The 27,715-nt window shown below is 27.6% G+C and overlaps 1 protein-coding gene across 1 annotated transcript; it reads left to right on the forward strand.

Annotated features, from left to right (window-relative positions):
• LOC129914945 (uncharacterized) lies at positions 1-27,678 on the forward strand. The gene is made up of 5 exons (XM_055994396.1): positions 1-313; positions 19,482-19,887; positions 19,950-20,096; positions 26,956-27,089; positions 27,170-27,678. Exons 1-5 carry the CDS (start codon positions 1-3, stop codon positions 27,655-27,657), a joined length of 1,488 nt encoding a protein of 495 aa, XP_055850371.1. The 3' UTR covers positions 27,658-27,678.
• Positions 27,679-27,715: the final 37 nt, after the last annotated feature.

Below are 27,715 nucleotides of genomic sequence, written 5' to 3' on the forward strand. Positions count from 1 at the left end.
ATGCGTCATCCTCATCGTCATCACTCACAACATACAATAAAATCGACCGGCTCGGTGTCGGTATTACCAACAAAAAAAAGTTATGCAACAAACGCATTAATACCGGAGACCGGACTTGCTAATGGCCAACATGTTTTCTTAAAAAATAATAATATTAAAGCCCTCGAACGTGGAATTGTTGGAGAGTGCTTTTACTGCCTCAAACTATCACATCACAATATCATGATGATGGGGTCGTCATCGTCGTATTGTAATAATGTGAATGTAGTTGAACAAACTTTGACTTTGCACTTTGAAAATATGGTTCGGTTCGGTAATAGTATCTTATGGATTTAATTTTGTTGTAACAACAACTTTTGATATTGTGATGTCGTCGTCTTTGCCTGCGGATGGAGTATGTCTCAAAATGTATGTCTCTCGCTCTCCTTGCATAAGTTTTTGATTTTTTTTTCTTAGGAAGCACCGACCAAAGTCGGTCGATGGTGAGTGTTTTTTCGAAGGATTGCCCAACTTTGGGTTAATCCGCAAATGACAATGATTCAGACTTTTTGTTGGGCTTGCATTGGTTTGAGGAGCGAAAAATTCAATTCGAGAGAGATGTTATATAGAGGAGCTAAACAAAATAAAAAATAAAAATAAAAAAAAAACTGGCAACGTAAAAGTAATCTCAAGGCTTAACTGGGGTTTTCTCAAGGTGTTGGTTTTGGATGGATGCAAAAATAATAGTGGTAGGGTTGGATTTTAACTTGGGTTGTTTTTGGCTTCTTTCTTTGTGTAATTATTATCTTATTTCTTATAAATTGTTGGACCACTCAGCTAGGGCACCCAGTAAGAGATTTGAATTTAGGTGAAGAAGTGTGTGAACGACTCCAGCTGTGAGATAATTTGTGTTAAATTTAAAAGGACACACGCAATCGGCTGAGGTAAATTTTAAATGCAGATTAAATATAATTTTATGGACGAATTTTGATCTTTGAAAGTTTCAAGTGAAATAATGTGATTTAATAATAATAAATATGAAATTTAAACAAAAAAACTGCACAAAAATTTGGTTAACGAAATGTGTAACAATCTAGTTTACTAGAGATAGTGGACCAAGAAAAAAGTGACAAAAACCTCAAAATAGTGTGAATTTGAGAATTTAAACATTATGTATAACAATTTGTGATTTCGTGATTTAAGAACAGTTTTCGGGGGAAGTCTAAATGTCCATGTAAATTGATAAAGATTTTCGAGGCATAGAAATTTTATTTTTTTTTTGAGCAAATAATGATAAAAAACAGGATATCCTTAATTTTGTCTTATCAAGAGATACAGTCCAAATTAATTTTTGGAAAACGGATTGTGATAAAATTTTCAAAAAATACAATTTTTTGGATTCATAAAGAATAAAAATGTTTTTGAAAAATTAATTTTTTTGTAAAGAGCCCATACATTTTTTTGAAACTTTGATTCGTGTTCCCAAATTTAAGATGTTGAAATGATTGTTGTTCTACTTTTCAACATTGCATTTTTCCAAATTAAAATCCAATAAAATCTGATTGAAGCATATAAAAGGTACCAAAATTTTTAATAACATGGTTGTCTTCTCAAGACTTACAAACCTATTAAAATTTTCTCGAGTTTTCATAACGATGAAGATGTTTTTAAATTTTTGAGCCTGTCAATAACAAAGTTGTAAAAAAGTTTCAAAGTAAAACCGACTACCTTTAACCTGGATAAACATGCATAATCGCTTATTAATTGAACATAAACAAAAAGTTATAACAATCCATACCTTAAAACAAAATTCCTTTAACAATTTTATTTTCTTTTTTCTTTTCAACTCTGAGTATGCCTTACAAGGAAAACAACAAACAAAATTCTGTTTATGGTTAGGGTTTAAAAAGTTCCACATCAAATATCAATGCAGATGTTTCAATCTTCTTGATGTACTTATACTCTTTTTATTATACTTTCTTATGGTTTATTGAGTGGCTATTATATGAAATATGAATTCCATTTTCAATTTCAAAAAAAAAAAACTTGTGATTTTAAAGAAGGATAGACATAACTAAAAATTTTAAATTAATTTATAATGTAAACTAAAATGGATCAGCATTTCCATTTCAAGATTTCAGCATGGTTTTTTGACAAGAAGTATTAAATTAAACGGACAGATCTTCTTAATTTTTTTAGTATTTTTATTTAAAAGAATCCATTTATTTAAAATAACAAAACCATTATATGTTAAGATGTCAAATCAGGCTAATTTATGTGAAGACATTTTAATGTAAAGTTAATTTTCATTTAAAAATGAAGGACACTTAAATTTAATACATTTTCTGGTTAAATCTATCTAAATCACTTTTGTTTAAAAGTGGGATCTTATAAAAATAAAATGCCATAATGAAGTCTATAAAAAATGAGTCTTTTAACTATGAGTTGATTATTTTAGCTTAAATTTTTAAGTACAAAATAAGAGCACTCTGAAAAAGAAATGCAATACAATTTCAAAGGTTTAAGGTTCCACCTTTTTTGACCACCGCTCGCTGTTCCATTTGGCGAAAAAACTTATTTGTAAACATTACTGCAGATTTTCACATACATTTTTTTTTATCATTTAATATCAATTAGTATGTACATGCAGAGCACTTGAGCAATTGAGCTTAAAAGAATTTAAACGGATTCTATTTATTTTAATAAGAAATCTTATTATTTTTAGCAGATGATATTTAAAGTGAGCATCATCTTATTTAAAAGTGCCTTATTTTTCTCCTTGTAGATAAATGCAATCAAAAAAAATACATGACTGGGTTGCATGTTCTTGCTCTCATGTCAAAATTTACTTAAAATACTAAAGATTTTTAAAAATACATTAAAAATTATTTTAATTTAATTTTATAACATTTTTAAAATAACAATATAAACTTTATTTGGCTTCCAAAAAAAGTATGCCATAAGATTTCTTGTATAACAAAAAAATTTAGAAACGTTTCCGTTTTTAAAAAAATAGTTTTTTCATAGGTATAGATTTAAAAAAAAATGTTTAACAACCAAAACTTAAAAAAAAATTATTTTCCATAAAATTGATTTAAAAAAATTTAAATTATTTTTTTTTCATTCGTCTTTATTTTAACATTGAAACGTTCTTGTACATTTTTTTTTTTTTTAATTTAAAGTAGGGCCTTTTTTTCAGTACACAGGATATGCATGTATTTTTTAATCTAAATCTTTAGAGCCGTTTAAAAAAAAATCATATTAATTTTGGTCAAATGACGAGTTCCGTTAATTTTATATTTTTTTTATTTTCTTTGTTTTCTTAAAGTGATAAAAATATGGCATTTCGGGTTTTTGAAAAAAATGATATATGACAGCTCCTCCTGTATGCATATTATTTCCACTAGTGTATCTTATACAATCACCTTACATTTTTTTGCATCTTTGGCAAAAATACAATTTGAATTGGATAAAAAGTTTAAATATTTCATTGAAATATATAATCTCGACCTTATAATAAAAATATAAGTAATTCTGTGATACAAAAATGACAAAGGGTTGACATCTCTATATATTAAAAATGAAAAAAAGCAAGGAAAATATTCCTTTTGTAAGATTTGTGAATGGTTCCTGGCTATTTCCATTCTATTTTTTTTTCGTGTTGATCTACAACAGCAAAAAAAAAAAGGATGAGAAAAAAAAATTAAAAGCAAGTGAAAAAAAATATGAAGTTTTCCATAATCCTAGCGAGAGGTTGTGACAGTAACAGCTGAATACTGAACTCCTCATAAATGTAATATAACTGACATTTTTTATTTTTTTGAATTTTAATTCAACAAAGTAGAAGACTGCGATGAAAAAGTTTACAAATTCTAGCATACTCTGAGGCTTTTTATATTTTATTTCCATACATTTGCTGGGTAACCTTTATAAGAAAATAAATTTTTTTGTGGCATAATCTTTTGGGATGGGTTAAGAGAGAAATCCTAATTTTTTTTTTCAGTTTCTTTTTTTTCGACTCTTTTTCAGTTTTATTTTAAATTGCAAATTAGAAAGAGTGTCTTTTATTTTTTATAACAAAATGTCATGGAAGTGAATGAGGGTTGGTGAGCTTAAATATTTTTTTTTGCGTGGAATTATATTCGTATATAAGCAACACACTTTAATTCATAAAATATTCAAGATATGCTGCTAATTTGAATGTAAAGTGCCAGGAACGTTAGCTATGTACCTTTGTGAAAAGAACGTGTGTTTATTTACACATAATGCTTTTTTTTCCTTTAAATGACTTGCGGCATTTGGGTTTAAGAATGTAATTGTGTTTTTTTTTTGTGACTGCAAAATAAGAGGTATAAGGTAATACACACTTCCCTGATTTTTTTTTTTTTTTTTTTTGAAAATGGTAATAAGCTTTTCAATTGAAAAAAGCATTTTTCTCTGTTATGGAATCTCAGCTAAGAACAAAAATGGTTCCATTTACTTTAAAATGTTTTCGTCTTTTTAAATAATCACTAACTGTATGGTTTTATATTCTCGGAGGGCATTAAAGGTAGTTCTTTTAATTTATTACGAATATTGTTGAAATGTTATTTTTGAAATAAAAGTGGCTAGTGGCAAGTTAGAAGAAAAAAAAAATCATTTAATTTTGTAGCTTTCTTCTAATTTGGTTTATGGGAACTGTATTCCGAGAAATCGTGAAATGTTTTTTTTTTTTGTTTTTAATTTTCGATTGAAAATGAAAATTATGAAGCTTGTTCATCTGTTTCATGCAGCAGGAAACAATTGATCACTCACAATCTATTACCTTATTACAATGGACTCAGAAACAAACTTACAGGACTATTGCAACTCACTATGAACTAATCTCATTAATTTTTTAGGTTTCTTTCAAATCCAAAATTTTTTCAAATACAAAATGAGTTAAACATACATAACTGTATGCATAAACAATTCAATAGCTATTTTTAAGGACGGAAATTAATTCTATCAAAACTGTTCTTAAAAAGTACGTATACATACACCACAGTGTCCAGAATGATATTATTCCTGATTTCTTTTATTTATGAAACAAAATAATTAATTTACTAGGTAATAGTCCTCGCAGCTAGGCTATTTACACTATGTATGAGCTAGTTACTTTTAAGTGGTTGTTAATAAATAATAATTAAAATAAATTAGTAATTCATTTACTAATTCGATATTTTAAGCTTCTATGTCAAGGAAACTTCACAGAATCCAATTACTCGTACCTATGAAATTTGACCGCAAAACGATAGCCCTTCACAATATTGGTAGCAATAACATGTAAAAATTTGACCACTAACCGATCATAGTAACTTAATTTCATAAGAATCAATGGCAAGTTGTTTAAATTTAAAAAAAAAAATATTTTATAAAAATTTGGTATGCTAATTTAAAAACAAAATTTAAAAATTAATTTGTTTTTCATGTTGAGTAAATAAGGCAAAAACGTATAAATGAATTTTAACTAAGAAAAAAGTCCTTTCGAGACCTTTTTTGAAAAAAAATATCAACATTTCTAGAGTCGTTCAATAAAATGTTTTAAATAAAATAGTAGGGCATTGCATTTTGTTACGATTGTTTATCAACACCCAAACCAAAAATAAAAAAAAAAACAATAATTGAAAAATAAAATTGTTGAAAAAAATTCTCATATTTTTGAATTCCAATTTGTTTTTTGAAAATTTTGTATAATATGATTTATATTGTACAGTAAAATTCGTTGACATTGAAAAAATTTTCAAATTTTTTTTTTCATCAAAAAAACGGGATCGGGTCAAAATTCTGGCTTCAAAATTCTGCTTTTTCAGCGAAAATTCTGTTTTTCAAAATTCTGCTTTTTTTCTATTCTGTTTTTCAAAATTCTGCTTTTTAAAATTCTGCTTTTCAAAATTCTGCCAGCATTATATTTGAACAAAAAAATTCTGCTAATCCTTTTTTTTTTTTATAGCATATGCGCTGGCTAAAGAAAAATACACCTCATTAATGTAATTCAACATTGGTACTTTCCTAAATTTTTTACTTGCTCTATAGGGCAAGTATTGGTTTCGTGTCGAAAAAAAATTGAGGTTTTAATCAAAACCAACATTACGATGATGGAGAATTCCAAAAAAGTGGGTCTCGCAGTTCCGTCCGTGCGTCTGTGCGTCTGTGCGGTTGTGCGTCCATCTGTACACATTTCCACAGCCTAAACGGGTGGATGGATTTTCTTCAAATTTGGTACAGATGATTTTTATGGAATTCTGAAAGTTGATTTTTTTTTTGTTTTTTTATATCTCGTTTAGAACGTAAAAAAAAATACGATATTACGAATTTCTCGAAAACGGCTCTAACGATTTTGATTAAACTTTGTATACGTAATATTTAAAGCAGTGGCAATAAAACTGCATTTTTATTTTTTCTCAAAAAAGTCAAATAACAAAAAATGTTTTTCTTCATTTAACATAATTTTGCCCTAAATGTCGGCTCTTCCCCAATATCAATTTTTTTTTAATTTAGATCCAGCTTTTAAAATCTACAAGTAGACTAACATAAAAGTGCTTTGAGCTGCAAGAGCAAGTACGTGCGACCCCAGTCGTGCATTTTATTTATTTAAGTGTCGCAAATATTTTTTGAAATGCATGTACTGACTTTCTTTCAAATAAAATATGTATACTAATTGGAACCGATGTTGTATATTCCTTTTCTTATTCAAATTTTTGAATATTCATCTTTATTTGATAAATTAATAAATTTTTAGTTATTTTCGGAAATGTTTAATATTAAAAACCTTTTCTTAATATTTTCAAATTTATTCATTTATAAAACAAAAATTAATTCGCATTTAAAAAATGACAAACTATATAGGTAGTAATCAAATAAGCAGATAATTTTTCAAAAAGATGATTTTACAGAATTCTGCAAAAAATTTAAAAAATGTTTGGAAAATGTTTAAAAGCGCACGCTCTTTAACATTTTCCAAACCCTTTTTTACTTTTTGCAGAATTTTGAAAAGCAGAATTATGAAAAGCAGAATTTTGAAAAACAGAATTTTGAAAAACAGAATTTTGAAAAACAGAATTTTGAAAAGCAGAATTTTGAAAGCAGAATTTTGTAAAGCAGAATTTTGAAAGCAGAATTTTGACAAAAGAATTTTGATCCCGGCAGAATTTGACCCCAACCCCAAAAATACACCTATTCCAAAAATGTAATATTTTTGTTTTTATCGAAATCTTTAGAGCCGTTTTCGAAAAAATTGCTATAGGCATATGGGAGGTTGGTATTTTTTCCATGGTATTAAAAAACAAAACAAATAATTGCTTTTAGAATTATGTATATAAAAATTATGTGTTGAAAATTTGAGGCAAATCCCAAACTCATAATGTCCGTTTTGACGGTGAAAATTTGTGCAAATTGAGGCACAAACAGAAGCCGGATGGCTTGTCAAAATCACTTATTGAATATCTATTGTTATTTCTGCTTCTTTTGCTGTAAGATAATAGTAGCCAGCGATTTCAAACTTTATAAAATTTTCCAAAAATTATTTAGGGAAATAATAATATTTAGATTCAGTAATTTAGCAAAAAAATTAAACTAAGAGCCGATTTTTTTCAATCCCCTAATAAACAATCAGTAAACTGCTCGACGAATAAAATTATTAGACTCATAAGCAATCAGATAACAATATTGAATTTTTCTATCACCCAGTTAGCTGTTCTACAGAATAACAAAAAAAAAATGTCCAATTCAAAAATTTTCAAAATTAAACGTCATTTTTATTCATAATTGTTTTTGTTTTATGGAAATTTCTTTCAAAACAGCTTTGACAATTGACACATTATTTTTGTTGAGATTATTCCTTAGAGTAATTTTTATTCGTCTCTGAAAGAAGCAAATAGTCTTCTTTCTAGGAATAAGCTTTATTTGACTGTTAAATAAGTACTAACTGACTGTTTAACTGACTATTGAAAAATTGGCCCTAAGAAAATTAAATAAAACAAAATTTGTATGAATGTGTATGTATATGAATTTATAATAATTTATAATAATTTAAAAACTAGAGCTGGTAGAGAAAAACTTGTCTTATTTTCGGAATCAGCACTGTCCATTGATTGATTAACAACCGGGTGTAAAATTTGTTTGTATCAGCTCGGCTAGTGTTAGTTGACATGAATTGAGTGGAGAACTTTTTAATTTATTGTTTTTTTTTTTTTAATCCTGGATTTCTGCATCACATTTTGTGGGTTAAGTGTGTTAAGAGATTAAAAACTTTTTTTTTTGTTAAAAAAAGTTAAAAAAATCTTCTAACCTTTAAAATGTGAATAAATTAACCAAAACAAAAAGTTGACCTTTATTTTACACTCGTAAAGTTTGAACGCATAAAGTTTGGTCCTGTAAGGTTTCAAGACAACGCTGTATTGAAAATATAATATTAATGCTCAGAAAAGAAAAATATTTTGATGGAAAAATCAGAAAAGCAAAATATTGCATTTCATTTTTTATTGATGGCAAGTTTTCACAATTAATATCAATTGTTTCAAAAGCATTTTGAAATGAAACAACTCCTATACAATGTCAAAAATTTTGCCTTTTCAGTTTCCTCAAATGAAAAAGTAAATTATCAGCAAAACTGGACAAAAATGGTGCGAAAATATTTTTACCCCAATCCAATTAGCACGTTTATTTCCTTGTTGAAATAACTCAAATAACATAAAAAACATAACCAATATTGGTCAGCAAAAATAAAGTAAAATATAAAAGTGCTGATATAAAATCACAGATTTCACTTTTCCTTTCTTAATGGACCATTTACAGAATAAAGTCCCACACCAAAAAAAAAAAAATCCACTTCGTATCGGAATTGGATTTTGATTGTTAAATTTTTAGCTCGATAATAGCTTAAGGCTAACATCGATGGTTTTTTTTTTCTTTTTTTTTGGAAATTAAGTGTGATGCTGTAAAATAAATTTAAACATCACCCGCAACCAACACCAAGACATCAAATTGAGGTGAATGACTAGAAAATAAAGATAGAAAGTTTTTTTTTTCTTCTTTTCGTTTTTTTTTAAAAAAAAGCAACAAACCAATCAATAAAAGAACGAAAACACGAAAGAAAGTGAGAGTTGTACGTGACTTTGAACAACAAACACAAAAAACACAGCCAGCAGCTCAGCTTTGAAAGATAAAACTTGATGGTACAATTGTGAATAATAGAAAAATAAATAGAAAGATGGTATATTTTTCTTCTTCTGCCCACTAAGCTATAGCTTGAATCTGGTAAAATTGATGAAAATATCCGTGATCTTGAATTACCCATGAACTTGTGTTTACAATTCATGTTTAGATTTTTGATTTAGTTTAGACTGTGGCCTAGTCTAGTCAATAAATTTATACAGAAAACGTACTATCGATTGAGAATGGTACCAAGTGTGTCAAGTTATATGGAGAAGGAGAACTGAATATTTATACTCTAGATACAAGATTCCAGATGCAAGTTGCAGCTGTTGATGGAGTAGGGATATGAAAGTAGTTTAGCAAGTCGGTTAAATTTGACCAAAAAGAAATATATGTGAATTTGGATGAATGTGTTTAATGTCATATAAAAAAAACACCAATTTAATCGTTTTATTTGAATTGGATTCCTAGGAGAAGGATTTTGAATTTGAAATTTTATCCCATAGATTAAATTTTAGCCATTTTTTTTTTTTTTTTTCTAAAACGTAATATTTTGAATTTTATTCGCAACTATCAGCATAAACTGAAAACAAAAAATGAGTAAAACTAATAACTATTACAAAAATTGGAAAAGATTTAAAACAAAGGATTACTAATATTCATTTGTAAATTAATAATGCATTTGATATGGAAAATAATGGTTGATTCCTAGAAATGCAAATATTGCAATTTTATTTTTTTATGATACGAAACGCAATATATAAATTCTTTGCAAATCCTTTTGAAAACCGAAATGAAATGTATTTGATTAATTATTGACAGCATATGTATGTACGTACATTGCAGATATATTTGAATTAAAAAATGTAAATTTTACTTTTTGAGATTATAGAAGCTCTAGGTAAAAAGCCTAAATATACCTACCTCATATTTTTAGTTGAAAAGTTTAAGCACGTCAGCAATTTCTATTAATATATATTTTTATTTAAACAGAATGAAATTCAAAGGGAACGTATCAGTTTTCTTTAAAAATTGAGTTTTAAAGGAGCGGGTCAAAATTCTGAGTTAATTTGGGTTTCAAAATTTTGCTTTTTTCAAGAAAATTCGGGATCGGGTCAAAATTCTGGCTTCAAAATTCTGCTTTTCAAAATTCTGCTTTTTCAGCGAAAATTCAGTTTTTCAAAATTCTGCTTTTTTTCTATTCTGTTTTTCAAAATTCTGCTTTTTAAAATTCTGCTTTTCAAAATTCTGCCAGCATTATATTTGAACAAAAAAAATTCTGCTAATTCTGTTTTTTTTTTTTTTACAGCATATGCGCTGGCTAAAGAAAAATACATCTCATTAATGTAATTCAACATTGGTACTTTCCTAAATTTTTTTATTTAAGTGTCGCAAATATTTTTTGAAATGCATATACTGATTTTCTTTCAAATAAAATATGTATACTAATTGGAACCGATGTAGTATATTCCTTTTCTTATTCAAATTTTTGAATATTCATCTTTATTTGATAAATTAATAAATTTTTAGTTATTTTCGGAAATGTTTAATATTAAAAACCTTTTCTTAATATTTTCAAATTTATTCATTTATAAAACAAAAATTAATATGCATTTAAAAAATGACAAATTATGTAGGTAAGTAATCAAAGAAGCAGATAATTTTGCGAGATGATGATTTTACAAAATTCTGCAAAAAATTAGAAAAGGGTTTGGAAAATGTTAAAAAATGCGCGCTGTTTTTTGTAAAACAGAATTTTGAAAGCAGAATTTTGAACGGAACATTGAATTTTTTTAATTTTTTTCCTTAGGTATGCGTTTATAATTTTTTTAATGAATTTGCAATTTTTTTGCTTATAAAAATATATGTTCCAATGATAAAATTTTGTTTCTACAAATTACAGAAAATTTCTCGGACATCATTTAGTAATTAATATTTTCAATTTATTGTATTACATCATAGCTATGTTCAAAGATTTGGTTTTGAATTGACCTTAAAAATCTCTTTTCTTGTAGACCAATTTGCACGTGTCCCATCCATGACAAATAGTTGTCTTTTTATTTTTATGTTTAAATAACATTTTGAAATAAATTTGCAGATAATCACTTTGGAAAAATCACTTCACTCGTTACGAAAAAAAGATCTGAAAGAAGGGTATTAGAAAAGCTTAAGTCCTGGTTTTCGGGACGCCATCCCCCTGGCGAAATCCGCCATTTTGAAAAACTCGAATCGCTCTATATCTCCAAAACCGTGTGTCCTAGAGAAATGGTTATCAGGCCAAAGCTCTTGGAAATTTAATTATCCTTTTCTTTGTAGTACATTATTTTTCTGATCGGGCAATAGTTTTTAGGTTATGTTGTTTTAAATTTTATTTTTTCGGTTTTTTTAATTTTTTATCATTCCCGGTAATAGTACACAGAGAAAAATAGACCACATAAAATGGAACAAAAACAATAAGATTTCTCTATGGTTTTCATCCAAGAAGGAAACCTTATTAAAACAATCGGGTTTTCCTTATTGTTTTAAAATCTGCAAAAAAATAAAAAAAAACGAAGACCAGGCTGGGAATCGAACTGGAGACTTCAAATCATTAGTCGCCCACCTTACCACCTGAACCAACGTGCCATGAAAATATTGATGGCAATTTTTGTTCTAGTGCTAAGTTGCAAAAAAAAAACAACTTTTCAGTCAAATTTTAATAAGATTTTCTCTATAAAAATAATAAGAAATCTCCTTAAAAAAACCTTATTAATCGTTGATTTTAATAAGATTTCCTTATGAAATGTATGGACGGTAAAACAATATGGCAATCTGTTAGTTTTAAGCGGGTCATATTTTTCTCTGTGTAATATAATTTTTTAAACAGTAAAAGTTATAGACCATCAAATTTCCAATAGTTTGGTATATTTTTGAAAGTCATGCGATGTATGAGTCGAAAGTTATTGATCTGAAAACAATAGTCTAAGTACAGGAAAGTTAGTAAAAAAAAGGCATTTTGTGGAACGAAATATTAGGGAAGCTGATTTTTTCAAATCTGAAAGAAGGGTATTAGAAAAGCTTAAGTCCTGGTTCTCGGGATGCCAACCGCATTAATAAATCCGCCATTTTTAAAAACGTGAATTGGTCTATATCTGCTACACTATTGATTTGCCCGAATAAGCTACCCAATTAAAGTTGTAGGTAATATAAATATCTTTTCTTGTGCATTCACTGTTTTTCAGCGAGGACAACACTTTTGAGGTTATGTTGTTTTATTTTAATTTTTTTTTTGTTTTTTTAATTTTTCTCAGTCTCTATGATAGAAACAAAATTTTTTAGTATCATAAAAGTTGGATGTTTGACTAAAAACAAAATATGTGTATCACAATAGCTGCGTTCCTTTGGAAATATTTATCTACTTTTTAGTACTTAAAACTACTTTGAACTACTTTTGCTATATTGAAAAAGTAGTTCAAAGCAGCTTTAAGTACTAAAAAGTAGATAAATATTTCCAAAGGAACGCAGCTAATATTAAGTTTCATCTTTTATTATATATTTTTTGAAAATATTGAAATATTATTCCGTATCTTTGGTTTGAAAAGTCATATAATCTTCAAAAGGATACCAAATTAATGGAAATTTGATGTTCTACAACTTAAATGATGCTAAAAATTACGTTTTATCATAGAGACTGAGAAAAATTTAAAAAAAAAAAACGAAAAAATAAAACAACATAACCTCAAAAGTGTTGTCCACGCAGAACAAAAGTGAATGCAAAAGAAAAGATATTTATATTACTTTGTTTAAGTAACTTATTCTGTCAAGCCAATAGTTAAGTGGGTAGATATAGACCAATTCGCGTTTTTTAAAATGGTGGACTTCGCCATGGGGTTGGCTTCCCAAGAACCAGGACTTAAGCTTTTCTAATACCCTTCTTTCGGATTTGAAAAAATCAGCCTCCCTATATTTCGTTCCACAAAATGCCTGTTTTTTTTTACTAACTTTCCTGTACTTAGACTATAGTTTTCAGATCAATAACTTTCGACTCATACATCGCATGACTTTCAAAAATATACCAAACTATTGGAAATTTGATGGTCTATAACTTTTACTGTTTAAAAAATTATGTTACTATAACCGTTAATGATAAAAACTTAAAAAAAAAACGAAAAAATAAAATTTAAAACAACATAACCTAAAAACTATTGCCCGATCAGAAAAATAATGTACTACAAAGAAAAGGATAATTAAATTTCCAAGAACTTTGTCCTGATAACTTTTTCTCTAGGACACATAGTTTTGGAGGTATAGAGCGATTCGCGTTTTTCAAAATGGCGGATTTCGCCAGGGGGGTGGCGTCCCGAAAACCAGAACTTAAGCTTTTCTAATACCCCTCTTTCAGATTTTAAAAATTCAGCCGTCCTATATTTCGTTCCACGAAAAAGTCTATCTTTCCTGTACTAGTTCATTAATTTATGAACTGTTCTGATAGTATTTTAAATGTCTATTAATGGATAGAAATAGTTAATTAATTAATTTTATTACAAAATAAATGAATCACTTGATTATTCATTAAAATAAGTAAATTTTAATATATTTTTACTTTTAACAGTTAAAAAATATAATAAGTAAAGCCATAATTATACAAAAATTTGGACTTAAACTGAAATAATTTTTATTGTTATATTTTTTATAATGAATGCAAGTGGTATTAGTCCATTTGGGGGTGAAAACCCGTTAAATGTCTTGGAGTATTTTAATAATTTTGATTGTATTGTAAATCAAAAATGCATTACCTGAATTCCCTAACATTTATACCTTTATTTTTAAACACTTAAAAACGAAAACAATAAAATATCTTTAAACATAAAAAAATGGACTTATTCCACTTTTAAACAGCTCATTTGTTACCTACAATTGTTGCCCTGTCAAATCATATAAATCTAATTTTAATCGATGCTGTTTTTTAATGCAGTTTTCGAAATGTCAACCCAAAAAAAAAAAGAACATTAATGAATAAAGTATTTCCCAGAAAAGTCTCTTTTCCATTTAATTATATTTATGACTTTGATTTGTATTATTATCAATTTTTTTATTATTTCATGAGAAGAACATTTTATAAACTCATGTATCTCCATTTGATTTATCTCTTTGAAGAGTCCTGTCATCTGCAAAGCTCCATCATCATCATAAATGTATGTTGTATAGATAAATGCAGATCAAAAAAATTTGAATTTGTTTTTTTTTTTTTTTTATTCTATTGAATTATTTGACATTCAAATGAAATATTTATGTACACAAATCTATTTTATTGTCAAATATGTATAATGTTGAATTTTCTGAGAATATCCTTATAGAATTAAATTTATCTTTATTTGATGAGAGTGATACTTGAACTTTGCGTTTGACATGTGATTATGATGGAGAGAGTATGGTTAATGCAAAGTTTATTTAAGTTGTTCAATTTTTCTAATAATTTTAAACGTTTTTTTTTTTTTTTAATTATTTTTATGACTTATGTGCCTCTTTAACTACGAACCATATTTTAAAGTTCTTGACATACATCAGTAAATAATTTGGTTTTTCATGTTAATTTTCATTCATTTCCTTAATTAAAATTATTTTATCTGGGAAACTGACAAAATAGAAAGTTCATTTATGACATTCCTTATAAATTGAATTTTCTTTTCTAACCTTTCTTATTCAGTTAAATTTAACGATTATTTCAATAGTTCTGAAAATTTATGTTCAACTGAATTCATGAAAAAGAAAATCATTTCTTAAAAAGACATACATCTTTTTTTTTTAAATGTTTGAAAATTTTTATGTACAAAAAATTATTTTTTAAATCAAAGCCTTCGACGAAAAAAAAATTCCAAAAATTCCTTATTATGAAGAAGAAATTAAATTGTATTTCCCTTGAAGCTCTAAGATTTTAAAAAGTTTTGATTTAAGACTAAAAACAAAGTGGGAGTCAGACGTCTATTTATACTTTTATAATAAATTATTTAATGAAAAAATGGGAAAAATGTCATCTTCTACTTTTAAGTTAGTGTTCATTATTTCTACCTGAAATTTGTAAAAAAAATCTCTATAATCTTTTCTTTTCTTTCAACTTGGATGACAAGAAATGCCATCTATAAACCGAAGAGCAAAAACAAAAAATAATAATTCTTTTCAAAATTCACTCACCCTTTTACGTTCAACAAGATGCTTAATTTATGTCTTATTTTCTGTACGATTTGACATTTAAAAAATGTATGCTTTGTTTTTTTTTCATGAAAAATTAATATATTCCACGTTTTATCTTAAAAAAAAAAAGAAATAGAAAATAAATATTTCAATTCGACAGAGATAAGGTATTTTCTTTTAAAAGATAAAAATAGATTTTTGATAATATAAACAAAACATCCACATCCATCTTAATTTTACACATCAATAGAAAAATGAAATTATCATCAGACCAGGTTGAAGAAATAAAATCCTTGGAAATTGTACTGCATAAGTGGGTGGAAGAAATGTACTTTTATGAACCCTTATAAATTATAGGTACAGATTTTATTTTCACTTTTGTTTTTCTTGTACCTTGTTTGAGTTTTAAATAGGAACTTTGGTCTTGTGTGAAACCTAAAAATACTGATTCTATTTTGAATTAAATAAAGAGATGATGATACTGAAATTGGAATTGCTGACTATCAAATTTAAATACACTGTACAGAATTCCGTCGCACTAACTTGATGTAAATGTTCAAATAGTACATATTCATTTTTTAATACATTTTAAATCAAATTTGAAAAATATAAATAAAAAACACATCTTTCAAACATTTTAAGGTCCAAAAATGTACTAAACTTGAATAATTTCTATCTTCGTGACCTTTTTCTTAAAATATTATTCCCTAAGCTGGCTTTAGGTCTTTATTTAATCTCAAATCTTCGTCGACGTTTCGAACGTGTCTACGTTCGAATTCAAGAAATATACAATATCTATTTAAATTTTAAGAGGTTTCTTTAGATTAATTTTGTTGGTTTTGGATGCTTTTTTAATTTTAAATATTTCAAAATTTAAAAACTCAAAGGGCTTGAAAAAGACGTTTTAAATTTTCGAATGTTTTGAAATTTCGATTGTTTAGAATGTCTCTTTCAAGATTTTGAATTTTGAAATATTGAAAAAGCATCCAAAATAAATAAATCTTAAAAAACCTCTTAAAATTTAAATAGATATTGTATATTTCTTGAAGAAGAACGTAGACACGTTCGAAACGCCGACGAAGATTTGAGATTGAATAAAGACCTAAAGCCCGCTTAGAATTTAATGTATTTAACATGATTTCTTGTGTTAAGATACACTTGGCAAAAAAAAAAAATTAATAAAAATCGGTTAAGAAAAAAAAATAAATTTATAAAACACTTTTTTTGAAAAATTTAAATTAACATCTTAAACAAAAATTTAACGAGAAAATTAATTTTTTTTTTGCATTCCAAATTCTTTTCTGATAATTTTAAATTCAATTTACAATTAATTTATATAAAAAGTTTCTTATGAACTTCTCTCTTGTCTGACAAGAAAGTACAAAATTGAAAAACAAAAATGGCTCTGTGGAACTTGTTCATAAAAAGATAGGAACAGTTGAAAAATCAGACATAAACTTTGTAGAGTCAGATCGCTCAGTGGGTAAGAACGCGCACTTCTCCCCATATTAAACTTTTCTTTTTTCAACAGGACAGAAACATTTGAAACTTGAATTTTGAAAAACGAAGGCTGTTATTCATGAATTCCAAAAAAGAAAGGCCGTAATCTTCTAATTTTTCGAAATATTTTTTTGTTTGTTTTGTTTAAGTTTTTGTATTTGAACTTAATTTGTTTTTTCATTAACATTTTCATTCATTTGAAAACTTGAAAGTTTTGAAATAAAGTTTTGTTTAACTAAGTATAACATTAAGTTTTAAGACATTTAGTTGCCGTAAACTATCAAGATTCCTATTAAAATTATGTGCGCGCTCTTACATAAGATTTTGCGCGATCTTACCCTGACTTTGGGCAAGAGTGCGCACTTCGACTTCATTTGGTTTTTGTTTTTAATCATATGAAATATTTAAACTAAAAAACTTTTTTCTGTGTTTTCTTGTTCCCAAAGTATAGGTTTATCAAATCTAAAAAACATTATGCTGATATCTCTTAAAGAACCTTCAAAATTTCGCCTTAAAGTAAAAAGTGCGCGCACTTACCCCAACTGACTCTATCAAATTTATTTATTATCGATACTTCTTCTAAAGGTTTAAATAGTATGTAAAAAAAAAAAAACTTACAGAGTTCCATAATGACGAAAACCACTTTTTTGGAGTTCTACATCATCGCCATGTCGGTTTTTATTAAAAACACGATATTTTTCGAAAACAAATTTTAGCAAAAGAGATTTCAAAAATCATTATTTAAGTTTTTTTGTACATAGCTTTGCAGTTCCCATGTCTCAAAAAAGTAGGTATACTGTGACGAATTTCAAATTTGTACTCCCAAGCCGTTTGAAATGTTGGTGTTTTGAAGTTACGGTTTTCATAAGAAACGGAAATGCATTTTTCATATTTCCTCTCTTTTTAATGCTAACTTTGTTGGAGTTTTAAATATTTTTATTAAATTTTCTAAATCTTTTTTTACCCAAATGAAAAAAAAAAATTAAATTTGTTTTCCTTGAAACGAAGTACGACCTTTAAATTCTTGTACAATAAACAATTTTAACCCTCTGTCGGCACACACGGCAGCAAAGAAAAAATAAAAATAATACGATTTTTCAAAAAAGTGGTCACAAAAAAGTCTCTTTATGAGGGTAAAAATTTCAAGAACATTCAAAGACCTGTTTTCGAAAAAAAAATTGATTAAAACGAAAATTACATTTCCCAAAATATATGTATCTTTAATATTCAAAAGTGTTCTTTGAAATTTTGTTAGATTTTTAATATCAAAGCTCAAACGCTTTTGTACAAAATTTTCGTCAAAAAATGACTCTTTTGCAAAAAAAGTGGGACGAAAACGTTTAGGTAAATTATATTTTTTTTTATTTTCAAAAGTTGGATCTTATTTGTTACACTACTTAACATATTTTTTTTTAACCAAAATAGGCTATCTCAAATTGATCATGTAGCAACCACTTTTTTTAAGTACATAGTTTCTTATAGTGATTGTACACTGCAAATCATAAATTAGTTTAAAAGCGATTAGTATTTTTTTTTTATTCGGGCCCTTAAAAACTCCAATCCACCCCAGCTAGAAATACTTTTTTATGCGGGCAGATACACCGCATGAATGACGACAACAATGTGTATAGTGTATGCGTGCCCTGAAAGCATTTTTTTTTTTAAACATTTTTGGATTTCTGCACTATTTTCACTGTTTTTTGCTTTTCCTTTTTGTACTGCTGCGCTGCATTGTGCGGGCCTGTGTGGTGATGGCCTCAATCCGAGTTAAGACAACTTTTTTTGGTCAGAAGACTACCACATGGCATCGAAGCCAAAGCACAAATGCTTGTGAGTGAAGTGAAGTAAAAATTTTATTTTCTATATTCTCTTTTTTTGTTTCTTTTTTTGTATCTGTTTTTGTTTTTATCTCTTCTTTCAAACCGGGTTCTTGTTGTTAAAAAAAAAAAACAAGCAAAAAGTTTTGCATTTTTTTCTGACAAAGTCTGTTAGTGTTTAACTTCTATATCAAAGAATTTCAAAAAGTATGCAAAAATCTATTTGAAACTTTATCGTGTAACTTTGAAGTCTTTTGATGGAATGTGTCTTGAGGAGAATCTTTTAAAAGCCTTCAAGTGTCGTCGTCGTCGTCGTTATTTGAGTGTACATCAGATTTACTTTAAGAAATAAATTACAAATAATTTAGTATGAAGTTGTGTCTGGTCCATTTCGGATGCAAGTCTTTAAAGTCTGAAGATCGACGACACAACTCGGCGCGACGTTAAAACGACAACGATAATGGTAGTTAAGTGAAATCTGACGTTTCTTAAAGGCCTAGAGGCAGACGCATTGCCGACAAACAGTGAGGAGGGATCGAGAGATAGCGTAGCGCGATGTTATTGACCAAAGATAGAATTTCTAGAAAGTATGCCAGGTGATTGTAGTTGAAGCCATTTGTGATGCTTTATACGCGACAATTTATTAATCGAAGTGAAAATAGTAGCGAGAGTGCTTCATTTGGTCTTTTTTAACAGATTTGATGATAATAATTTTTTTTTTTTTAATTAATTGACAAAAGAAAAGATTTCATTTATAATTTTTTTGTTTTGTTTTGATGTATCTTTAATCCGGTTTAGACGAATTTTTAATAATATCTTTTGCATGTTTATTTTTTTTAGAAATGGACCTAAGAAATAAGTTTACGTTGGCATTTGTGGTGGTAACTCTGTTTTCATTGATTGATGGTGACGGATTGCGGCTGCCAGATCAACAATCAAGTCCAAATATTCATCCTCTACAACAATTACACCAGCAACAACAACAACAACAACAAATACCACAACAACAACAACCTCAAAACATCAACATAAACAATAACAATGGAGGAGGAGTTCCAAATTTTGGTGAAGAACGTGGTAGACAAGGCAAAGGACTATTGGATTTATTCGGATTGGGAACTGGAGCTAATGTCGATCCTTACATTGCCAAGACAAATCAAAATTGTTTAACTGGTGATTTGTCGGAGTGTTTCAAAACACAAGCATTGAATAGTTTCGATGAGATATTTGTTCGAGAAGCATATACGTGAGTTGAAAAGTTTTTGAAAAGTGTTTTTTTTTTATGGAATACATTTTTTTTGTTTTAAGACTTTCAGATTTTGCTCGTGTTGTAAGGACACCAGAATCACAACAAAGATCACTTTTTAATGAACCATTTGAATTTTCATCAGAACCTAGAGATATTGATAGCGAATGGGATCAATTGGTTAAATATGCATTGAGGAGGGCTGAAAGGTAAGTTTTTGAAAAGATTTTTGTTTTGATAATGAAATTTTTTGCAAATTATGGTCTTAAAAGAAATACTTAAGATAAAAAAAAAATTTCAAAAACGTTCCGTACCGATTTTACTGCTATTTCTGTGCAATTTTCTTAAAAAATTGATAGTTAACAAATTTGGGTGATTTTAAAGAGGGAAAATTGAAATTTGTTTGAGGGCCAAAAGTAACAGTAGCGAAAAAAACCATGGTGGTACTTTTGTGCTAGAAAAGACCAAAATTTTAAATTTAACACAATTTTCAAAATATGCATTCGTTGATTTTTTTTTTTATTTTTTTGGAAATTTTGTTTTTGAGTGTTGATTAATACACTGAGGGAAAAAATAAATTGAAGTTGAAACTTCTTTGTTTCAAAGATGAACTACTTTGATTTATGTGACTTTACGATACGAAACCATCAAAAATTAACCTTTTTTCCACGTTGATTTTAAAATTTTCATCTTCGACGCAAAATCATTTCGAATAATAGTTAAATCAATGTGGTTTTCATTGATTTTACGTTGATTTATGGTGACTTTTCCCTCAGTGTAGCTAAGATGGTATAGGTACCAAATTTTTTGGAAAATATTAGATGCTTTTTATACATACATAGGTAAAAATTGATTTTTTTAAACCGGCTATAACGATTTTCAAAAAGTTCATTTTTTTTAATAGTTTATATCATTGCGTTACTAAATATACATACTTTCTTATAAACGTTACCAAATACATACTTACTTACAAACTTTAAATTTTCTAAAACCGTAAGAAATAAGATGATAAATCGTAATCAACGTAAGAAGCTAAGAAGACGTTTTTAATAAATAAGGAAGACAAATATTACCAAAAATGTTTTAAGAAAAACTGTTAATAAAAAGTAACGCAGGGATAATCTTAGTAATAGAAGTATCTAACCAACAAATAATTTTTATTTTTTATTAAATTGTTTCTACTAGATTGGAAAATTTATCAATAGATAATCTGAATTTAATTATTTTATTTGAATTTTGTTCAACTTTATAACTTAAAAATAGATCTGATTCTACTGCGTTACAAATTTAATAGCAAAAATGATGTCACTGTCAAAACTGTTAGCATAAAAACTCTAAATAAGAATAATAAAAATTCCATCTATACTTGTCTCATAAATGCTGTAACTCAGTGGTAACGCAATAAAAACTCGCACCTCTTTTACTTGTTTAGTTAATTTGCCCTAACCAATTGCTATCATTTATTAAAGGAATACAACATGCCCCCAACTAAATGAGGTGCATTAAATAAAATTAGCGTAACTTACAGTTTTTTTCACAGGGTAACGCACAGGGTAAAGAATTGAACTATCAAAAAAAAAGAGTTATTTTGCTTAATCGAACAATACATTTCTTGAAAATTATTGAAAGTTTTAACATAATGTAAATAATGTAAAGTTTTAACGGTTACTTTGACGCAACCGTTTACGAGAAAATCAGAAAGGAAAACAACTTTTATCCTTTTAGTTTTGATTTTCTTTGCGAATCACTTAATTTACTCAGTTTCTGTTAGTAAAAGCATTGAACCACAAACCAGACTGGTTGGTTGACAATGTTGGTATAATCTGGCTCTTTAAATAACATCCTAATGAAGGAAGTTCATTAAATCTGTGTTCGTGACAATGTTTTCCCTTTTTCAGTTCTTAACACGAGTATGATGAATGTGCTTGTGCATGTTTTTAATCAAATTCAATTCCTCTTCATATAAATGACATCAACTACTTCAGATTGTATAGGATGTTTATATACGTATATAAGGATAATTAATTGTTTAAGGCGTTTTCCTTTGTGTAACGCATATATACATTTCATGCAATAACCACTTAACCAAAACACTTGAAGAATTGTTTATTTTTCTGTGTGAAATAGGTAATAAATATTGGTAACTGAAGTGCATAAAAGGACAAGAAACAAACAAATGACAAACGCACACAAGTTATAGTGTCAAGTAGTTGGCTATTTATTTCCAAGGAGATTATTATATTTCAAAAAGTCAAGAATTCTTTAGAAAAGAAAAAAAAAAAAAAAGAGATGGGTTTTTATCCATACAAAAAAAAATTTATTTTTTATTTTCTGAAAGGATTTGTATTCTTCTTTGAAAAAGATAGGTTCTTCTAAGGACACAATTATTGTTTTTAAGTGAATAAAAAAAAATAATAATATCAACTTGAATGACATTTTTTTTTTTTGTTTAAAATCCTGCATTAAATTAAATTGCGTTTTATTTGCTAAAAGATAAAAGCATAGGTAAATGTTGTTTTGAGACACTTCTAAAAGGAAAAAGACATAAATCCTCGAATTAAAAACAAAATCTTTTATATAATTCCAAAATATTCACATAGAGCTCAGCAAAGTATAATATAATTTATTCAGAAAAGTACTTAAAGCATGCCAACAGTGCAGCAGTGTGTATAATATGGACAGGATTATTTTGTACTGCTACCGTAGATAATTATGAGAACTAGAAAGTCAAGACTTCTCTGTTTATTTTAAATGTAGCTACTTGACAATTTTTATTCGTAAACACTACTTTTTTCATTAAAGGAAATTATATTGCTTATACAACTGCATTTGCAGGACTTCTAAAGACGAATTAAGAAGAATTAAAAACTTTCGTCTAAAAACTTAACATCATAAAAGCTGAATATTTAATGTACCCTTATTCGGTATTTATTATTAAGTCAAGAGAAAAAAGAAAATACAAAATCCTGCAGAGGATGAAAAAATAAAAAGTTTCCATTTTCGCGATCTTAAACAACACCTACTACCAAGGTTTTATAAAAAAAAAAGCAAACAAATGACTGTGGGTTTCTTTTTAACCTGAACTATGTGTGGGAGTAAAAGGCAGGGCAAGCAAGAAGAAAGTCGTCATTTTAACATATGTAGAAGAGATTATGATTCTGCCACACATTATATGATCCTATCATAGCTTACTTCCACGACAACATAAATTCCACTTGAAAAATTAACTAACTCCCACCAAATTATTTGGTGAAATTTAGTTCAAAATTTTCGGACAAAAATAAAACAAATTATTTTTTTGAAGGTTTTTATTATTTATTTATTTATTAATTATTTTTTTAACAACTTAAAAAAAGAGATAACTTATTACTCTTAAAGAAGCACTTAAACAAGTTCGACATGTCGACGAAAAATTATATTCCAATAACGACCTCAAGCCCGCTTAGGAAAGTACATAGTTGCAAGGATATAGGTAGAAAAAGGTTTCCTTTTTTTAAATCAAATTAATTAATTAATTGATTTATGAATATTTTAAGAGTTCTACATCTAGTGGAGTAACTAAAGCTCAAAAATTGGCAATATTGGGGAACCCGGCCGAACAGCTTAGATTGTGATGATCTTTTTTTTCAAACGTCGGTAATTAAAAATACTTTAAAGTCTATAGATTAAAAATTGCCGGTGTTGCCGTTTTGAATTTTTAAATTTAATTGAAGATCTTTGTGAACAAAAACAAATTTTTTTCAAAAATTTTTCTTAAATTTCATAAATTAATTGATGCCAAAAGATTGTCTAGGAAATTCAAGGAAAAAAAATATATAGGAGTGAGGGACAATCTTCCATAGTTCAAGCGATAGATGCAATTTTCTTATTAATTGACTTCAAACACAAAAAAAAATATTTGAATACAACGGCAACACCTACAATATTCAAATATACATTTTTTAAAAGCTAGAAGCTTAGTCATATATGTAAAATTAAAATTAAGTTAATTGAATGAAAGGCTTTTGAAAGAATGGTAATTGAACTCAGATTTTTGAAAAAAAAAAATTATTGAAAAAATTTTAACATGTCGTTTTTTAAACTTGGTCGTAATATAAAATGCATTTATTTTCAAATTTTTTTTGGCCGCATTTATTATGATTTCAAATTATAAAAGGAAATGTCAATATGTATTACGGTTTATGAAAAAAATTAAAAAGTATTTCATTTTCGAAGAACTTTTTTTAATAAAAGTTTTGAAAAAAAAATGTAACTTATTTTTTTTTTTTAAAGTTTAACATCTTAACATAAAATTATTTTTTATTCATTTAATAACCCTTACTGTTGAAAGTTAAATAGCAAAAATTTACCACAGTCTTTGAGAAAATTAATTAATTCAATGCAAAAATTCAGTTTTAATAAAAAAAGCCATTGAAATTGAAGTAATTTTTCATTTTTTTTTTCAAAAGTGTGGTATATTTTACCTTTTTTGCTTCGAAATTCAACTGATAATATTTATGGCCAAAAATTTTTTTTTAAATAAATTCATATTTTATTAGAAAAAGTTTGGAAAAAAGTCATTTTAAATTTTTCTAATAACATTTTTTTTTTGAATTCTGAGTTTGAGGACCATTTTTTCAAAAAGTCTTGATTAAATTTAGTGAATTTAATTTTAAGAGATAAGAATGAGCTTCTGGCTTTTTAAAAATGTATTTTAAAATATTGTATATGTTGCCGTTGTTTTCAAAATATTTTTTTTGTGTTTGAGGTCAGAATGTTAGAAAATTGCATTTATCGCTTAAACGATGGAAGATTGTCCCTTACTGCCTTTTATATATTTTCCTTAAATTACCTAGAGAATCTTTTGCTATCATTTGTTTTATGAAATTTAAGCAAAAAAAATGGTTTTGTTAAAAAAAAATAAATTTTAATTTTAAAAAACAATACGGCAACACCGGCAATTTTTAATCTATAGACTTTAAAGTATTTTTAATTACCTACGTTTGAAAAAAAAAATCGTCAAAATCAGAGCTGTTCGGCAGGGTTCCCTAATAATTTGCTTCAGTTACTCTTATAAAAACCTAGTTCAAAAATATTTTTTTTTAGTGAACCTTTTAAAAGAGAATACTATTTTAATTACAATTATGAACCATTTTTTTTTTTCAATATTGCAAGATTTGTTTGATTTTGAGTTGAGTTATAAAATATACCATAAAAGTCCATGGGCTAAATGCAATTGAGATTTAATCTTTGAACATTTCTGAAATATGTATTTACTAAAAAAAATCAGGTGCTACTTATTGCCGATTTGAATTTAAAAGTGACTTTTTTATTTAAAAAGATTATTTTTATTCATTTATAGCTAAAACTCGAAAGCTTTTTTTATTATTGTCTGCTTAAAAATGCAAGTGATCTGTTGTTTTGTGGTGCATAGCAAAGAAAAAAATCATTTTTGCTGAATTTTCATCAAATATTACAGAGGCACTTCTGTATAACGAAATCTTGAAAAATAACACCTATTACGAAACCCTTCATTTTAAGTAAATAAAGGCTTTATTGATATTTTTACAACAAATTGCTTTCATTGCAAGAAGCAAAAACGAAAAAAAAAAAATAATTTCAAGACGAAATTCTGAAACACCCTGTCAAAAAATTCTATTGAAACTTATCAAACTCATAGCTGTATGTTTTACGTTTACTTAAAAAAAAATTTCAACAACTTGAAAAGATTTGAATTTAGCAACAAAATGAAAATCTTGCTCCTGCGAAGCGTTTGGCGGAAAATTGCACCGCAAAGTACAAGTTTGAAATTTCGTCCAGTAATATGACTCATCTAAAGTATTCTATCTCTATTTGCAAAAATTTCGTTCGTGTGAAATCCTTGACTTCCAAAGTCAAAAATTGTTGTTGAAAATTTCAAATTGATTTTAATTCAACCTTGAATTCGTCTTAAACTCAAAACATAATTTTTAAATCATCAATTTTGTGTATAATTACGACGAACCCTTTTTTATACAACTTCCCAAAAACTCCTATTAAATATTATAAAAACGAAAAACGGCCTAAAGTAATTTGTTCTTGTCATTTAAAATAGTTTAACCTCAAAAAGCAACAAAATATCTTTCAGATATGGTTGGTTAACCTTCTTCAAAACAAAAACCAACAAAAAAAAAAAAAATACCAATTTCATTTTTAAACTTTATGTTCATAAGAGAGAACAGAAAACACGCATACACTCTCTCTACACGTGTTTGATCTCTGATGTGTGCTTCTATGTTGTCTTCACATTACAAAAAAAAAAAAACAACTTTTTTGTGATTAAAGAAAAGTAACAAAGTCTATCTCTTTTATGTTTGTTGTGTGTAGAATAGTCCTTGTAAGAGTACCTACTTCAAAACATTTATCTTCTTTAACTTTTGGACATTTTTCACATTATACTAGACAACATGATGTATGCTGTTCGGAATACCTCTAGATACACAACACTTTTATAGGTTGAATTCTACTATCCTATTTCGTCCTTAATTGATGTATTGTGGTCAGTTGCCAGTTCTGTTATGCCTCTGTTTTCCTCTACACAAGGACATGGATCCTTTTTTTTTTTGAGCCTCTACAAAAAAGTATCCTTGGCAATGTCAACTTCAGTGTGAACGTTAGTAATGACTTCTTTGAAGGACCTTTTCATCAATAAGACTCAAGATGTTCATTCTGCAGCTCCATAATCTAACAATCATGTCGTATCAACGACAAAATTCTGTTTCAAATCGCATTACTTCAAGAATCTTAGGCAAATCCTTTCAACCATTTCATTTTTTTTTTAATTTAAATAAAAAAAAGGAAAATATAAACAAAATAATTGAATTAACGGTTTTTTGAACAAAAAGTGTACTCAAAGGACCTCTGACCGTCTGGACCATTCTTTTTTGTCAAAAGAAATCTGTTTTTTTTTTTTTAGAAAAAACCACTACAAAAGATAGCGAAATCCTTTTAGGGAGATGATTTCTTTTTCTAAGACAATTATTCTTTCTTGTTTGCAAAGAATTTAAATGACCTTTTGTGTTTTCTTTTCATTTTTCATTTTTTGTTTAGATTCATCAAGACAACCGCTTTGGAAGTTCAATTGCCTGAAGAGATAACCGAGGGTGGAAGGTATCAGGCGCGTTTCATTGGAGATATCGACAGTGAGCTTGATGTCATTGAAGACAAACATGCCCCTCTTTTAAGTAAGATTAAATTTTCTTGTCTCTTTGTAAAAAAAAACTTTCAATTTTTCTTTTTTTTTATTTTTTCATCTTCTTGATAGATCGTAAAAAGTTGAAGAAACTTTTTATTCCATTGTTGTTGGTTTTGAAGATTTTCAAATTGAAACTTCTGCTTTTCCTGCCTTTCATCTTGGGCATTGCTGGACTTAAAAAAATACTCGGATTGGCTGCTATTATTTTGCCAGGACTTTTTGCTTACTTTAAATTGTGCCGGCCTCAGGGTTTGGGCACCGGTGTTGGTGGATTTGGTGGACTATTCAATCAGAAAAACAATTTCCCAGAATATAGTCAACAAGGAATTGGTTCGGCAAGCTATCATCATCATGAGCATTTTGATGGAGGCAATGGCAACCCCTTCTATCGGCAGGAACCATCATTTGCGAAGCCTTATACAGAGTATTATAGTAAGAATACCAACACAAATGGTATTAGTTTTGGAGAGCCATCACATCAGCAAGATTTAGCGTATCAGGGCTATTCACAGCAATATGGTAGGAGTACGAACAAGGATATTAAGAGCACAAACTAAAGGAATAAGTTGTTGATTTTCTTTTTATTATTATTATTTATTCATTTTAATTAGCTGC

The sequence above is a fragment of the Episyrphus balteatus genome, chromosome 3 (assembly GCF_945859705.1).
Source record: "Episyrphus balteatus chromosome 3, idEpiBalt1.1, whole genome shotgun sequence".
In the NCBI taxonomy this organism is placed as follows: Eukaryota; Metazoa; Arthropoda; class Insecta; order Diptera; family Syrphidae; genus Episyrphus; species Episyrphus balteatus.

Excerpts from the sequence above, each read along its gene's own strand:
- LOC129914945 (XM_055994396.1), top strand. The coding sequence starts at position 1 with ATGCGTCATCCTCATCGTCATCACTCACAACATACAATAAAATCGACC. Across the intron at positions 314-19,481 it reads TGAAAATATGGTTCGGTTCG|AAATGGACCTAAGAAATAAG; the intron begins GTAATAGTATCT and ends TATTTTTTTTAG. Across the intron at positions 19,888-19,949 it reads TTTGTTCGAGAAGCATATAC|ACTTTCAGATTTTGCTCGTG; the intron begins GTGAGTTGAAAA and ends TTTTGTTTTAAG.